Here is a 17,699-nt window from a genome sequence, read left to right on the forward strand (position 1 = left end):
TGTGAGCTCTAGCCACTATGCTACTTGAAAAAAAAAAAAAATCAAATTTTGAATACATATCTTTTTCTATTTTTTATTCACAATTTCAAACATCTTATAGGGATGAGAGTATAAATTTTACTTTTCAGGGGAAAAAAATGTATATTTTAACATAAGAGGGGAGGAGAGTGTAATTCAAGCATCTTTGAGGGGAGGGGAGTATAATTTTTTTTATTTTTTTTAATAAGAAGCAACAAAAACAAGCAGAAAAAACAAGAAGTGTGTCAAGGAGAATTCTTAAAATAGTGAACAGTTTATGATTACATTTATTTTAGGATTAAATATGTTTTTTTTTCCCTATAAACATATTAATTTTTTGTTTTAGTCCCTCTAAAATTTTCTTTCAATATTTAGTTCCTATAAAATTTTCAATCACGACTTTTGGTCACTATGTTTAAGTTAATTTTTTTTTATTTTTTAATGAAATTGTGCAGAAATATTTAGAATATTGTAAAAATATTAGAATTTTTTTAACAAAATATAAATCAAATATGAATTTTTAACCGTCAAAAATATAAAAATTCATATTAAATTCATGTTTTGTTAAAAAATTCTAATTTTTTTGGGAGAGATTCATATAATATTATGAGTTTTTCTGAAAATTTTTATTCACAAATATGAATTCTACATATCATTTTACTTTAAAGCAGGGACCAAAAGTGAAGATGGAAAATTTTTTAGGAACTGAAAGTTGAAGAAATCTTTTAGAGGACTAAAACGAAAAATTGACATATTTATTAGGACCAAAATCATATTTAACCTTTTATTTTACAGCATTACCATAATTTTGGGCCTGCTAAGTTCATGTATTTAATTTAGACAATAAACTTCAGAGCAGATGCAGCACATCGATATCACTGAAAGTTTATATGTCAAAAAGATATCACTGAAAGTTTCACACTACTTTTTTAGTCAGTATTAAACAAAGAAACAGAAACAAAGAGACAGATATGTTCTGTAGAAAAATATAACAAAGAGACAAATAAACCAAAAAGCATAACTGCCATTTGGTTCTATATAAACATCCATTCATCAAAAGCTCATTCTGGTAAATTTAAAACCAACTGATATCCTCTGGTGGGATGATGGCAAGCACAAAAATCATCATTGGACATATTGTTATTTCTCTCTTCTTCCTTTTTGCATCAACTCAATGTGAAGTTAAGAGCCTTAATGTTAGCACTCTTTGCATTAAGGAAGAGAGAGTGGCACTCCTTAACATCAAAAAAGATCTCAATGATCCTTCCAATTGCCTTTCGTCATGGGTCGGGGAAGATTGCTGTAATTGGAAGGGTATTGAATGTGACAACCAAACTGGTCATATTCTAAAGTTTGAGCTCAATACCTATGTTATCTGCAACAAAACTGTAAGTATATTTTCACTTTTTGGCGGTGAATATTAAATCCTTCATTGGCTTACTTGAAACACTTGAGTCACTTGGACCTGAGTTACAATAACTTCAAAGGAATTTCCATTCCAGAATTTATTGGTTCTCTCAATATGCTGAATTATCTTGACTTATCTAATTCAAAATTTACAGGAATGGTCCCTACTGATCTTGGTAATTTGTCAAATTTGCACCATCTTGATATCTCTAGTTCAGATTCTTCAGTTTGGGTCAGAGACTTAAGCTGGCTTTCTGCTCTGTCTTCACTTCAATATCTTGGCATGGATTATGTCAATGTTACCAACTCGTCCCTCTAGTTGTTGTTTCGAGCTGTGAAAAAGATGTCTTCTCTGTTAGAGTTGCATTTGGCTTCTTGCGGAATTTCTTCTCTCCCTCCAACTTCGCCATTTTTAAATATTACACCACTTTCTGTGCTTGATCTCTCTGGAAATCCTTTAAATACCTCAATGCCTTCTTGGCTGTTCAACATGAGTACCCTTACAGAACTCAATCTTTACGCATCATCTCTAATAGGTCCTATTCCTTCTATGTTTGGAAGATGGAATCTCTGCCAGATTCAGTATCTAGTCCTCGGTTTAAATGATCTAATTGGTGATATAACCGAACTGATAGAGGCATTGTCTTGTAGCAACCAAAGCCTAGAGTTTTTAGATTTAAGGTTTAATCAACTAACTGGGAAATTGCCTCATTCATTAGGGAAATTTACTAGTTTGTTTTATCTTGATTTGTCAACAAACCCGGTGAACTCACACACGATCTCAGGTCCTATACCAACATCTATAGGAAACTTATCAAATCTTGTTTATCTGAATGTGGACAACAACAAGTTGAATGGGAAAATTCCGGAAAGCATTGGTAAACTAACCAATTTGCATTCTCTACACCTACGCGAGAATTATTGGGAAGGTACACTTACAAACTTACATTTCCATAATCTCACAAACCTGGTATATTTATCTGTGTCATCTAAAAAAAATTCACTTTCTTTCAAAGTGACGAATGATTGGGTTCCACCTTTTAAGAATTTATTTCATCTTGAAATCAGTGGTTGTGATGTTGGTCCAACATTTCCTAACTGGCTTAGAGAGCTAAATTCCTTGAATGACATAATCCTAAAAAATGCTGGAATTTCTGGGATAATACCCCATTGGCTTTACAATATGTCCTCCCAAATTTCGCAGCTAGATCTTTCTCACAACAAAATAAGTGGTTACTTTCCCAAAAAAATGAACTTCACTTCCTCAAATTTACCTAGAGTTGACTTTTCTTTTAACCAGTTGAAGGGTTCAGTCCCACTTTGGTCAGGAGTGTCTGGTCTCTACCTAAGGAACAATTTGTTATCTGGGACAGTACCAACCAATATTGGCGAAGAAATGTCAAATTTAATCGACTTGGATCTTTCAAATAACAACCTAAACGGGAGAATCCCAATCTCCTTAAATGAGATTCAAAATTTAAATCATCTTGATCTATCCTACAATTATCTGTTTGGGGAAATTCCTGAGTTTTGGATGGGCATGCAGAGTTTACAAATTATTGATCTATCAAATAACAATTTGTCAGGTGAGATTCCAACTTCAATATGCTCACTCCCCTTTCTATTTATCCTACAATTGGGCAATAACAATCTCTCCACAGATTTGTCATCAACTTTTCAAAATTGTACTCACCTGCAAACTCTCTCTCTCTAGAAAACAATAGGTTTTTTGGGTCTATACCAAAAGACATAACCAAAAACCTTCCTTTACTTTCAGAGTTATTGTTACGAGGAAATATACTAACTGGAAGCATTCCCAAAGAGTTATGCGGTTTACGTTCCCTCCATATATTGGATCTTGCAGAAAACAATTTGTCAGGATCGATACCAACATGCTTTGGTGATGTGGAAGGTTTCAAAGTACCACAGACATACTTCATTGATTTGATTTATTCAATTACAGATGATAGCATTGTACCATACACGAGGCACACAGAATTGGTCATAAACAGAAGAATAGTCAAATACTTGAAGCAAATGCCGGTACATTCGATCATTGATCTCTCTAAGAATTATCTTTCTGGAGAGATACCAGAGAAGATAACACAGCTGATTCACTTAGGTGCTCTGAATTTGTCCTGGAATCAGCTTACTGGGAATATACCCAATAACATTGGATCACTAATAGATTTAGAAAATCTTGACCTTTCACATAATAATCTTTCAGGTCCAGTCCCTCCAAGCATGGCTTCAATGACATTCTTGAGTCATTTGAATTTGTCATACAACAATCTTTCAGAACAAATTCCGATGGCTAATCAGTTTGGCACCTTCAATGAGCCAGCAATCTATGAAGGCAACCCGGGGCTTTGTGGGTACCCTGCCAACTAATTGCTCATCATTGTTACATGGAAATGGAGAAGAAGAAAGAAAATACAAAGATGGTGATGATGGGGACGATGAAAAGACTGAAAGGTTGGGGTTATATGCAAGCATAGATGTCGGGTATATCACTGGCTTTTGGATTGTGTGTGGAAGCATGATGTTAAAGAGGTCTTGGAGACATGCATATTTCAATTTTGTATATGAAACCAGAGATAAACTTATGGTCTTGATGGTGGTTAATTTGGCGCGTGTAAAGCGTAGGTTTGGATTGGAAAGGAACTGAGACCATTGTATAATTACTTTTTGTATCTTTTGTTTGAAATGTGTAGTCTATCTTGGTTATATTTTTATTTTGTGCTATGTTTAAATTTGTGCGTGGTTTATGCGGTGACTCGCGGGTGAAGTACACAGTGATGTACCATAAACATTACAGCTAGTTAAGATGTAATGTAGTGATCAATGAAAAAATAATCAATGTATTAGAATTTAGAAGACTAATTAAATTTTAATTGGATAGGAGTACCTGAACCACAGACAGGGAGGCCTGCATAGAAACTACTATGTCAGCACTATAATGCTTAAACTACTATATTCTTTTGGTCATTCATAATACAGTTAAGATCTTTGTGGACAGTGAGAACTGAAGTGTAAACTAACTCAAGTGTCAAAAGAACTAGAGTTGAATTGTAACACCAGATTTCCTTTTTAAATGATAATAATAACTCTTTTGCATCAGTATATCACCTCCAAACATCAGAACAGATCCAAAAATGGTCAAGATTAACATGTCATAGAAAGACGCCTCCATGATTCATTGGCAAAGCACTTGAGACTTCATTCAGATAATACTTCATTCATGAATTACAGTACGAAATAATCTACATGTATCTCCCATACATATTTACACCACTAAGTATTTAATTTTCTAGATTTTGTATAGGTAAGTTAGGTTCTTATGTGATGTTTTAATGTTGTAACATACATGTAAAATTTGGACATGCAGGAGACAGGCTTCCACTGGGTGCACCAGCCCTGATGATGTCACCAAAAGCGGTGAGTCCAGGATTGGTGAGACCGTGGCTGTGCTACAAGAGAGGCATGTTTAGTACAATACATCCTCAGCGAGCCTGAAAAGCTCGAGGATTGAGATTCCAGATCCATAAATGATCAACCTGATGCCAAGCACCTTTTACTTGAACATGGCTATTTATATTATTGTTGTTAAATAGTGGCGCTATACGGCTACTTCATAGCTAAAATTGAATAAAACAATATTGTTCTACAATACACTATTTAGAACAAAATATTGTGAAATAATGGAAATAGTGCCGCTATAGCACTATCGTGGGAATTCGAACAAACCACTATTTTTAGTGATCCGTAATTGACAACATTGATTTACATATGCACATTTATTTAGAGGATAAGCTGATAAATATGGTAAGTATTTGGCCATGAAGCCTAACATTTTTCAATGGGTTATATTTGACTGTTTGTGTTGTGATATAAAAATGTTTAATGTTGTGGATCAAATCTTAAGCTGATCAGTCGTACAAGGTTATTTTTAAAGGGATGGAGTACAATACAAAAAGAACTAATCCCTAAGGGTGGGTTGGGGAGTTGGTTTTTTTAGAGTTTTGGTGGGCTAAGTCAATATTTTTATTTTTATTTTATATTTAAAGAATTAAAAAGAATAACATTTTATTGACGAAATTAAAAAGAACAACATGATACTATATTATCAAGTATCATGTTATTCTTTCAAGTTTTTTTAAAATATCAAATATATTAAAATAATAATTTGTCCTTTGAAAGTTGAAACCTTTCCGTCCGAAATCCAACTTGCAAACGCACCCTAAAAGATTCATTACTGTAGAATGCATAGACTCATTCCAAGTCTTCGCAAAAAGAGTTTGCAGAAAGGACTGCAGCAATGCCACATCCAAGGCGGCAGCCGGCCGGCTAGCATAGCAATTTTTAATTTTTTGAAGAAGCAACAAAAACAAGAAATGTGCCAAGAAGGATTGTAAAAATAATAAACAGTTGATGACTTGATTTATTTTATAACATTGCCGTGACTTTGAAGCTGCTAATATCAAATATTTAATTTAAACAATGAACTTTCTTTTGAAAATCAGTATAGTTACATTTTTTCTACACTATATTCCGAGATGATGTAGTACTAGTACATGACTGATAGTTTCACAATATTTTTTAAGTCAGTATTAAACAATCGGTAATAGGCCCTGTTGAAAATATAGAAAAGAAACAGAAACAAAGAGACAAATAAACCAAAAAGCTACTTGCCATCTTGTTCTATGTATATCCATTCATCAAAAGCTCGTAATCACCAATTTGAAACCATCTGATATCCTCTGGTGGGATGATGGCAAGCACAAAAATCATCAGTGTACATATTGTTATTCCTCTCTTCTTCCTTTTTGCATCAACTCAATGTGAAGTTAAAAGCCTTAATGTTAGCACTCTTTGCATTAAGGAAGAGAGAATGGCACTCCTTAACGTCAAAAAAGATCTCAATGATCCTTACAATTGCCTTTCTTCATGGGTTGGGAAAGATTGTTGTCGCTGGATTGGTATAGAATGTGACTATCAAACTGGTTACATTCTTAAGCTTGATCTTGGGTCCGCAAATATCTGCACAGATGCGTTGTCTTTCATATCCGGTAAGATAAATCCTTCATTAGTTAACTTAAAACATTTGAGTCACTTGGACCTAAGCTTTAATGATTTCAAAGGAGTTCCCATTCCAGAATTTATTGGTTCTCTCAATATGCTCAATTACCTTGACTTATCTAATGCAAATTTTACAGGAATGGTCCTTCCTCATCTTGGCAATCTGTCAAATTTGCATTATCTTGATATCTCTAACTCATTTTCGTCACTTTGGGTCAGAGACTTAAGTTGGCTCTCTACTCTGTCTTCGCTTCAATATCTTGGCATGGATTTTGCCAAATTTATCAACTCGCCCCACGAGTTGTTTCGATCTGTGAATAAGATGTCTTCTATGTTAGAGTTGCACTTGTCCTCTTGTTGCTCTCCCTTCATCTTCACCGTTTTTAAATATGACATCACTTTCTGTCCTTGATCTCTCAGGAAATCCTTTTCATTCCTCAATACCTTCTTGGATATTCAACATGAGCAGTCTCATAGAACTAGATCTTTGTAATTCATCTCTAATAGGTCAGGCTCTTCCTATGCTTAGTAGATGGAATCTCTACAAGCTCCAGCAACTAGACCTGTCATATAATTATCTAACAGGTGATACAACTGAAACGATTGAGGCCTTGTCTTGTGGAAACCAAAGCCTGAAGTTTTTAAATTTGGGTAGTAATCAACTAACTGGGAAATTGCCTCATTCTTTAGGGCAATTTAACAGTTTGTTCTTTCTTGATCTTTCAAACAACTCTGTCAATTCACACTCAGGTATCTCAGGTCATATACCAACCTCTATAGGAAACTTATCAAATCTAAATCATCTGAGCTTGGAGAATAACATGATGACTGGTATAATTCCTGAATGTATCAGTCAACTTACCAATTTGTATTATCTAAAACTACTTGAGAATTATTGGGAGGGTATAATGACAAATATTCATTTTAATAATCTCACAAACCTAGTGAGTTTAACTCTGTCATAAAAAAACAACACATTTGCATTGAAATTGACAAATGACTGGGTTCCACCTTTTAGGTAAGTTAGGTTCCATCACTAATACTAATTTTGAAGTTGAAAAAAATTATCTTAATTAGCAACAATATTTGAATGAAATTTTGGAAATTAATGGATGTATATTAAACTCTGCACTTATTCTATTGCTAGAAATTATCCCTTGAAAATTATGTCACTTGTGATCTTAGTTATTTAAGTAGGATATACATAAGGATACTGTTCACTGTTGCCTTGAGTGATGACTTTTAAAAATTGACCAAACAATATATTTAAAATCAAAAAATTACAATAAAAAATATGGTACTGGTACTTCAATATAAAATCATAAGAGTTTTTTAATATAATGTAGTCCAAATACCTCTCCGGATCCTTTAAGTTTCATGTTTGTTTCAGATAGATCCTTTAAGTTTCTAAGGTTTCAGATAGGTGTTTTAAGTTTCGAGTTTGTTTCGGATAGATCCTTTAAGTTTATAAGGTTTCAGATAAGTCCTTTAAGTTTCGAGTTTGTTTCAGATAAGTCATTTCTATCAACCTCCGTTAAACCAAAGTTGATTTGATAGAAATGACCTATCTGAAACAAACTCAAAACTTAAAGGACCTATATGAAACCGTAGAAACTTAAAGGACCTATTTAAAACAAACTCGACACTTAAAGGACTTATCTGAAACCTTGGAAACTTAAAGGACCTATCTGAAACAAACGTGAAACTTAAAGGACTCAGAGAGGTATTTGACCTATAATATAATATAACATGAGAAAGTTAAATTGTTCAATTCACAACAAAACAGTATTACAATAAAAAAAAATTAAAAGTAAAAAACTTGTTTGGTTACTGGAACAAATAAACACATATACATGCTAAAAAATGGGAAAAGAAAAAATGTTTCGACGTGTGTCACACCGGTCCCTATCTTGTACAGTCGTTACAATTATTCATGCTTCAGAGATTATTTTAGACAAGTTTCGCTACCAATGAAAACAAAAAGTGTGTCAAGGAGGACTCTCTTAAAATAATAAACAATTTATGACTTCATTTATTTTACAGCATTGCCGTGACTTTGAGGCTGCCAATTTCAAATATCTAACTTAGTCAATGACCTTTGTTTAGAAAACTATTATAGGGACATTTTTTCTACATTATCATGTATCATTTCTGACTGGAACTATGATATATCTTCTTCATCATTATTTGTATCATTTATTTATATGTATTTCAAATATATTACCAGCAAATAGCAGCAACATCTACAGGCCTAACCTATATTTAGGCTTGAAATGAAAACTAAAAATGAGGCATATTCAAGTTGACTTAGTGAACTTCAAAAAGAAGATATTGCACATCAGTAACAGTTTCACAATATTTAATTTGTCTGTATTAAATAATTGGGTGTTTTTGTCCAATTGAAAAGGTGTTGGATGCTAAAATAGACCTTTATGAAAATGAGTTGGTCTATTATAGCAAATCCCATATATATATATATATATATATATTCATCAAAAGCTCAAGCTGAAAAATATGAAACCATCTGATATTCTCTGTTGGAAGATGGCAAACACAAAAATCATCATAAGATATTACCTTATTCTTCTCTTTATTTTTGCATCATCCCAGTACTTAGTGGATAGCCTTAATGTTAGCACTCTTTGCATTAAGGAAGAGAGAGTGGCACTCCTTAACATCAAAATAGATCTCAAAGATCCATCCAATTGCCTTTCTTCATGAGTTGGGGAAGATTGCTGTAATTGGAAGGGTATTGAATGTGACAACCAAACTGGTCATGTTCTAAAGTTTGAGCTCAAGCCCTATCTTATCTGCACCAGAACCACAACTATACTGTCACAGTCAGCCTTCGGTGGTGAGATAAATCCTTCATTCGCCGACTTGACACACTTGAGTCACTTGGACTTAAGCTTCAATGATTTCGAAGGAATTCCCATTCCAGAACATATTGGTTCTCTCAAAATGTTGAATTACCTTGACCTATCAAATGCAAATTTTACTGGAATTGTCCCTAATCATCTTGGCAATTTGTCAAATTTGCGCTACCTTGATATCTCTGACCAATTCTCGCCAATTATGGGCAGAGACTTAAGTTGGCTCTCTGCTCTATCTTCGCTTCACTATCTTGGCATGGATTTTGTCAACATCACCAACTCGCCCCATGAGTTGTTTCGAGCTGTGAATAAGATGTCATCTCTATTAGAGTTGCATTTGTCCTCTTGCAATCTTGCTTCTCTTCCACCGTCTTCACCATTTTTAAATAGACTTAAATGCTCGTCCCTTAACTTGGTATCGCTTTCGTCCCTTAACTAAAGAAAAGATTGTTTGAGGATTTTAACTTGGATTCTAACGGAAACCTAACAGAAGGGACCAAAACGAGACTAAAAAAAACTTAAAATCCTCAAACAATCTTTTTTTTAGTTAAGGGACCAAAGTGATACCAATTAAATAGTTAAGGGACCAAAAGAGCATTTAACCCTTTTTAAATATTACATCACTTTATGTGTTGATCTCTCTGGAAATCCTTTTAATTCCTCATTACCTTCTTGGATGTTCAACATGAGTACCCTTACAAAACTTCGTCTTTCCGATTCATCTCTAATAGGTATCATTCCTTCTATTCTTGGAAGATGGAAGCTCTGCAAGCTTCAGGTTCTACAGCTATCAAATAATTTTCTTACTGGTGATATAACTGAAATGATCGAGGTCGTGTCTTGGAGCAACCAAAGTTTGGAGATGTTGGATTTGAGTCAAAATCAATTAAATGGGAAATTGTCCCATTCTTTAGAACAGTTTAAAAGTCTATATGATCTTGATCTGTCAAGCAATTCAGTGAACTCACACACAGTCCAATACCAACATTTATAGGAAACTTATCAAATCTATATTCTCTGAACTTGGAAGGCAACATGATGAATGGGATAATTCCTGAAAGTATTGGTCAACTAACCAATTTGAATTCTCTAAACCTACTTGACAATTATTGGGAAGGTACAATGACAAATACTCATTTCAATAATCTCACAAACCTAATTAGTTTATCTATTTCATCTAAACTAAACTCATTTGCTTTGAAAGTGACAAATGATTGGGTTCCACCTTTTAAGAATTTGTTTCATGTTGATATTCGTGGTTGTCAAGTTGGCCCAACTTGACAAAATTTCCTAACTGGCTCAAGACCAAATTTCCTTGAGCGAAATAACTCTACAAAATGCGGGAATTTCTGGGGTGATAACCAATTGGCTTTACAATATGTCCTCCCAAATTTTGAAACTAGATCTTTCTCACAACAATATAAGTGGTCACTTTCCCAAAGAAATGAACTTTACTTCCTCAAATTCACCTACAATTGACTTTTCTTTCAACCAATTGAAAGGTTCAGTCCCACTTTGGTCTGGTGTGAGTGCTCTCTACCTAAGGAACAACTTGTTATCTGGAACAATACCAACCTATATTGGCAAAGAGATGTCGCATTTGAGGTACTTAGATCTCTCAAACAACTACTTAAATGGGAGAATCCCATTGTCCTTGAATAGGATTCAAAATTTGATTTATCTTGATCTGTCCAAGAATTATCTCACAGGGGAAATCCCCGAATTTTGGATGGGTATGCATATGTTGCAAATCATTGACTTATCCAACAACAGTCTGTCAGGTGAAATTCCAACTTCAATATGTTCACTGCGTTTACTATTTATCCTGGAATTGAGCAATAACGGTCTGTCTGGATAGTTGTCTTCGTCCTTTCAAAATTGTACAAGGTTGAAAACACTCTCACTAGTAAACAACAGGTTTTTAGGGTCTATACCAAATGAGATAACCAAAAACCTTCTGTTACTGGCAGAGTTATTGTTGCGAGGCAACGCAATAACAGGAAGCATTCCTGAAGAGCCATGTCATCTACCTTTCCTCCATTTGTTGGATCTTGCAGAAAAGTGCACGGTTTCAAACTGCCGCAAACATACTTTATTTATTCGATGTACTCACTCACCATTTCGGGATACGTACCATACACCAGGCATATAGAGTTGGTCCTAAAAGGAAGAATAACTGAATACTTAAACCAATCACCGGTGCATTCTATCATTGATCTCTCTAAGAATAATCTTTCTGGAGAGATACCAGAGAAGATAGCACAGTTGATTCACCTAGGTGCCCTGAATTTGTCTTGGAATCAGCTAACTGGGAACATACCCAACAACATTGGATCATTAACAAATTTAGAAAGTCTTGACCTTTCACACAACCATATTTCAGGTTCAATCCCTCCAAGCATGGCTTCCATTACATTTTTGAGCCTTTTGAACTTATCATACAACAACCTTTCTGGACAAATTCCAGTGGCTAATCAATTTGGCACCTTCAATGAGCTATCATATGTAGGCAATGCAGGACTTTGTGGCCATCCTTTGCCGACTAATTGCTCATCAATGTTACCTGGAAATGGAGAACAAGACAGAAAACATAAAGATGGTGTTGATGGAGATGATGACAATGAAAGATTGGGATTGTATGCAAGCATAGCTATCGGGTATATAACTGGTTTCTGGATTGTGTGTGGAAGCTTGGTGTTAAAGAGGTCTTGGAGACATGCATATTTCAATTTTTTGTATGACATGAGAGATAAACTTCTTTATCTGATGCCATAGTATATTTATATTTTGCATGTGTGAAGTATTGTTTACAAGTTATATAGTAGGTTATTCGAGTTTAACTTGTTGATTAATAAAAAACTTTGCTATCAGATGTTTTTAAATAAATTTACTATAAGGATCCTTTTGTAAAGTTCTTAGGGTAAAATTTTTGTACACCCCCATTTTCTCTATTACCCAGGTACAATATTTTTTCTGCTAGAATACCCCTATCAGAAAGTATACTTTTGGACGGTAACACTTGATAAACACATAATCATTGGACATACAAAATATGCTTGAAATTTCATCAATATACAAATTTATAGAGTAACAAATTCGCAATCAGATATATAGGGAGAAATGATAATACAAGATGCTTACAACAAACAGCATACATTCAAATTCTAACAATTAAATCAAGATTATGCATGTCAAAAGATTGGTGGCAATCAATAAAAAAAAAAATCAACGTATTAGATTTTATAACACTAATTGAATTTCAATGAGGTCGGAGTACCCTGAAGCACAAACAGGAAGTCCTGCATCAAGACTATTATATCAGCACTAGTATCATGCCTAAAATATTTTCTATTATTTTGTTCATTTAGAATACAGTTTAAGATATTTCTTGACAATGAAACATGAAGTATAAACCAACTAAAGTGTCGAAAGAACTAGTTGAATTGTAACTGCTGATTTCCTTTTTAAATATATCTTTTGCATCAATGTTTCACCTCCCAATATTTGGAACAAATCTAAACGGAAGCGTCAAAGAAAGACCACCTAGGAAAATCAATTACTTCATTTGCTAGATTTTTTAGAAGAACCTTTTGAGTTCATACACATTCTGAACTTTTTTTCAACACTAACATATCTCTTTTCTTCTAGATGTGACTGACAATAAATGTCGGTAGCTCTCCTAACCGGATACAAACTTTTGTTCATCATGTCGCTATACTCAAACCCGTCAGTTTAATATCTAACTTTTCCCCATAGAATCCGCAGACCCGTTCAAATGCTTTGTAAAGCACAAGGAATGCACCAATGTCACATCCTAGACATTAATAAGTACATGCTGGTATAATAGAATATGATCCTAGGTATCACTAAGTACATGTTGATATAATAGTATATGATCCTAGGATTACTAAGTAAATGCTGACATATAATTGTACACGAATTCAATAGAGCAACAAGTTTTTTAATAAGAAGATAAGGCAAGAATAGCGTGTCAAGGAGGGCTATTTTCCAAAATATATTGTAAACAGTTTATGACTTGATTTATTATAATTCTTGGTCGTGTCTTTCAGATTAGGACCTGCATTTAGACTTTAAGATTTGACAATTTTAAATATTTTATTTACAAAATGATCTGTGTTCTGGAAATTATCAGAGGGGATTTTTTTCAGCAGTATCTTTTATCTTGATCCTTACTTAAATTTGTATCACTTTTGTACTTTAAAGGTGATAAATATTTATGAAAAAAAAAAAGGAGAACTAGCTTTATATAAACGTCCATTTTACCTGCTAGTTTTACCCTCTAAGTAGTTTTTTTTTTTTTGGAGGTCCTAACTAAGTAGATATCACCTCCATTTTCGAAAAGAAGTATTTTCTAACTTATATAATTTTCTTATTGGTTTCCGTTTCTTATTTAAATTTCAAACAATTATACAAAAAAAAAAAAAATAATTATCTGCCAGATACCATTCTAGAATGAGTAAATTCATACAATTTTTTTTTTTACTGAAAGGTGCATTTATACAATTAAAAGTTAAATCCATATTAATGGAACTATCATTGTTCTTATAAAAAATACTATTTCATCTGCCTGAGCAGTTGACTTAATAAAATTCCCAGAATATAGTACATATCCACCGATAGTTTCGCAATAATTTTGTTTCAATAATAAAATATTGTTAACAGGCTCTATTGAAAATTAAACAAAGAAACAGAATCACAGAGATAAACAGAAACAATACGGTCACTTTGTTCTATATATATATATATATATATATATATATATATATATATATATATGCAATCATCTAAACCTCTTGTGCTCATAAAACCATATGATATCCTCTGGTGGGACAATGGAAATCACAAAAATATTTGCATATTTTGTCATTGCCCTCTTCTTTCTTTTTGCATCAACCCAGTACTTAGTGACTAGCCTTAATGTTAGTACTCTTTGCATTAAGGAAGAGAGAGTGGCACTCCTTAAAATCAAAAAAGATCTCAAGGATCCTTCAAATTGCCTTTCTTCATGGGTTGGGGAAGATTGTTGTAATTGGAAGGGTATAGAATGTGACAACCAAACTGGTCATGTTCAAAAGTTTGAGCTCCGGCGTTATCTTATCTGCACCAAAACTATTAATATACTGTCATCGCCTTCCTTTGGTGGTAAGATAAATCCTTCATTGGCTGACTTGAAACACTTGAGTCACTTGGACCTAAGCTATAGTGACTTTGAAGGAGCTCCCATTCCAGAATTTATTGGTTATCTCAATATGCTCAATTACCTTGACTTGTCCAATGCAAATTTCACTGGAATGGTCCCGACTAATCTTGGCAATTTATCAAATTTACACTATCTTGATATCTCTAGCCCATATTCGTCACTTTGGGCTAGAGACTTAAGCTGGCTATCTGCTCTGTCTTCGCTTCGATATCTTGACATGAATTTTGTAAACATTACCAACTCGCCACATGAGTTGTTCCAAGTTGTGAATAAGATGTCATATTTGTTAGAATTGCATTTGGCTTCTTGCAATCTTGGCGCTCTCCCTCCATCGTCACCATTTTTAAATTCTACATCACTTTCTGTGCTTGATCTCTCTGGAAATCATTTTAATTCCTCAATACCTTCTTGGATGTTCAACATGAGCACCCTCACAGATCTTTCTCTTTCTTCAACATCTTTAACCCGTCGCATGCCTTCTATGCTTGGAAGATGGAAGCTCTGCAAGCTTCAATTTCTATACTTGTCGTATAATTCTCTTATTGCTGATATGACTGAAATGATTGAGGCAATGTCTTGTAGCAACCAAAGTCTGAAGAGTTTAGATTTAAGTCAAAATCAACTATTTGGGAATTTGCCCAATAGTTTAGGTCAGTTTAAAAATTTGTTTAGTCTTGATCTATCAAAAAACTCATGGAACACACACTCAGGTGTCTCAGGTCCTATACCAGCATCTATAGGAAACTTATCAAATTTGAATTCTCTGAGCTTGGAAGGCAACATGTTGAATGGGACAATTCCTGAAAGTATCGGTCAACTAACAGATTTGTTTTCTCTAAACTTACTTGACAATTATTGGGAAGGTATAATGACAAATATTCATTTTCATAATCTCTCAAACCTACGTAGTTTATCTGTGTCATCTAAAAAGAATACACTTGCTTTGAAAGTGACAAATGACTGGGTTCCAGCTTTTAAGAATTTGTCTTATGTCGAAATTCGTGATTGTAAAGTTGGTCCGACCTTTCCTAATTGGCTCACAAACCAAGTCCAGTTAAATGACATAATCCTAGAAAATGCTGGAATTTCCGGTGAGATACCCCATTGGCTTTACAATATATCCTCCCGAATTGGAATTCTAGATCTTTCTCGCAACAAAATAAGCGATTATCTTCCCAAAGAAATGAATTTCACTTCCTCAAATTATCCCAGAGTTGACTTTTCTCATAACCAGTTAAAGGGCTCAATCCAAATCTGGTCTGATTTGAGTGCTCTCTACCTAAGGAACAACTCTTTGTCTGGAACATTCCCTACCAATATTGGCAAAGAGATGTCATATTTAAGGTACTTGGATCTCTCACATAACTATCTGAAAGGTAGCATTCCACTATCTTTAAATAAGATCCAAAATTTGAGTTATCTTGATCTATCCAGCAACTATTTTACAGGGGAAATCCCCAAATTTTTGATGGGTATGCATAGCTTAAACATCATTGATCTATCCAACAATTGGTTGGTAGGTGGGATTCCAACTTCAATTTGCTCAATACCTTTACTCTTTATCTTAGAACTGAGTAACAATAATCTCTCTGCAGATTTGTCTTCTGCCTTCCATAATTGTATTTCGCTGGAAACTCTCTCGCTACGAAACAACAAATTTCATGGGTCCATACCAAATGAGATAAGAAAAAATGTTCCTTCCCTTTCAGAGTTACTGTTACGGAGCAATACATTAACAGGAAGCATTCCTGAAGAGTTGTGTCATCTACCTTCACTCAGTGTATTGGATCTTGCAGAAAACGACCTCTCAGGATCGATACCATCATGTTTGGGGGATATAAATGGTTTTAAAGTGCCACAAACTCCATTTGTTTATCCGGTGTATTCGGACCTCACTCAGGGATACGTACCATACACCAGACACACAGAGTTGGTCATCGGTGGGAAAGTGATTGAATACACGAAAGAAATGCCTGTGCATTCCATAATTGATTTCTCTAAGAATTATCTTTCTGGAGAGATACCAGAGAACATAACACAACTGATTCACTTGGGCGCTCTAAATTTGTCCTGGAATCAGCTTACTGGGAATATACCCAGCAAGATTGGATCACTAACAGATTTAGAATATCTTGATCTTTCACATAACAATCTTTCAGGTCCAATCCCTCCAAACATGGCTTCCATGACATTTCTGAGTCGTTTGAACTTGTCATACAACAATCTCTCTGGAAGAATTCCGTTAGCTAATCAGTTTGGAACCTTTGATGCATCAATTTATATAGGCAACCCAGAGTTGTGTGGAGATCATTTACAGAAAAATTGCTCATCATTGTTGCCTGGAAATGGAGAACAAGAAATAAAACATCAAGATAGTGAAGATGGGGATGATGACAAGGCTGAAAGATTTGGATTATATGCAAGCATAGCAGTCGGGTATATTACCGGCTTCTGGATTGTGTGTGGAAGCTTAATGCTAAAGAGGTCTTGGAGACATGCATATTTCAATTTTGTATATGACACAAGAGATAAACTTCTGGTTTTGATGGCAATTAATTTACCGCGTCTAAAGCGCAAGTTTGGATTGGAAAGCAACTAATACCGTAATATATTTAATTATTTACCATTTCTTTTGTTTGAACTTTGCAGTCGATCATCATTAATATATTTTGCATGTGTGGATTGTTTAAATTTCTGAATATATTTGGACTGGTGACTCTTGGGTGAACATGTTTACAAGTTCAAGTTTAGCTTTTTTGTCAATATTTCTTTTTGTTATCGCATGTCCTAGACATTGTAAAAAAAAATTACTAGTATAAAGGACCTTTCGTAAAGTTCTTAAATTTCTTTATAGGATAAATTGTTTGGTGTACCCCTGTTTTCTCTACTACCCTTGTACAATTTGTTTCTCTTCTAGAATACGCCTATCAGAAAATATACTTTTGAATGGTTACCGCCCAAATCAACATTACAAACCAAAAAACTATAGAAATTTATCATTGTAGATAGTTAGTATACCATATTTTACAACTATTTAAAAATTAATGCAGTGATCTTCATTGAAGATGAAACAAAATGATTGGTGGCATTCATAAAAAAAC

General features: G+C 34.1%; 4 protein-coding genes across 5 annotated transcripts; all 4 read left to right on the forward strand.

Moving 5' to 3' along the window:
* The first annotated feature begins 1,124 nt into the window (after positions 1-1,124).
* On the forward strand, positions 1,125-1,744 carry LOC112419261 (receptor-like protein EIX2). Its single transcript, XM_024776473.1, has 2 exons — positions 1,125-1,410; positions 1,581-1,744. The coding sequence occupies exons 1-2, from the start codon at positions 1,125-1,127 to the stop codon at positions 1,742-1,744; spliced, it is 450 nt and encodes a 149-aa protein (XP_024632241.1).
* Positions 1,745-1,768: 24 nt separating this feature from the next.
* On the forward strand, positions 1,769-3,816 carry LOC11441845 (receptor-like protein EIX2). Its single transcript, XM_024776474.2, has 2 exons — positions 1,769-3,011; positions 3,203-3,816. The coding sequence occupies exons 1-2, from the start codon at positions 1,769-1,771 to the stop codon at positions 3,814-3,816; spliced, it is 1,857 nt and encodes a 618-aa protein (XP_024632242.2).
* Positions 3,817-6,093: 2,277 nt separating this feature from the next.
* LOC25486016 (receptor-like protein EIX2) lies at positions 6,094-12,177 on the forward strand. Of its 2 annotated transcripts, none has more exons than XM_039830287.1 (2): positions 6,094-6,494; positions 10,109-12,177. In XM_039830287.1, the coding sequence occupies exon 2, from the start codon at positions 11,397-11,399 to the stop codon at positions 12,150-12,152; it is 756 nt and encodes a 251-aa protein (XP_039686221.1). In that variant the 5' UTR covers positions 6,094-6,494; positions 10,109-11,396; the 3' UTR covers positions 12,153-12,177. The 2 variants fall into 2 exon arrangements, with proteins under 2 accessions (XP_039686221.1, XP_024633210.1); XM_024777442.2 differs by lacking the exon at positions 10,109-12,177 and adding an exon at positions 6,642-7,399.
* Positions 12,178-14,194: 2,017 nt separating this feature from the next.
* Positions 14,195-17,328, forward strand: LOC11441846 (receptor-like protein EIX2). The gene has a single exon (XM_003593730.4). It carries the CDS (start codon positions 14,210-14,212, stop codon positions 17,195-17,197), a length of 2,988 nt encoding a protein of 995 aa, XP_003593778.2. The 5' UTR covers positions 14,195-14,209; the 3' UTR covers positions 17,198-17,328.
* The last annotated feature ends 371 nt before the right edge of the window (positions 17,329-17,699 follow it).

The sequence above is a fragment of the Medicago truncatula genome, chromosome 2, assembly GCF_003473485.1.
Source record: "Medicago truncatula cultivar Jemalong A17 chromosome 2, MtrunA17r5.0-ANR, whole genome shotgun sequence".
Taxonomy (NCBI): domain Eukaryota; kingdom Viridiplantae; phylum Streptophyta; class Magnoliopsida; order Fabales; family Fabaceae; genus Medicago; species Medicago truncatula.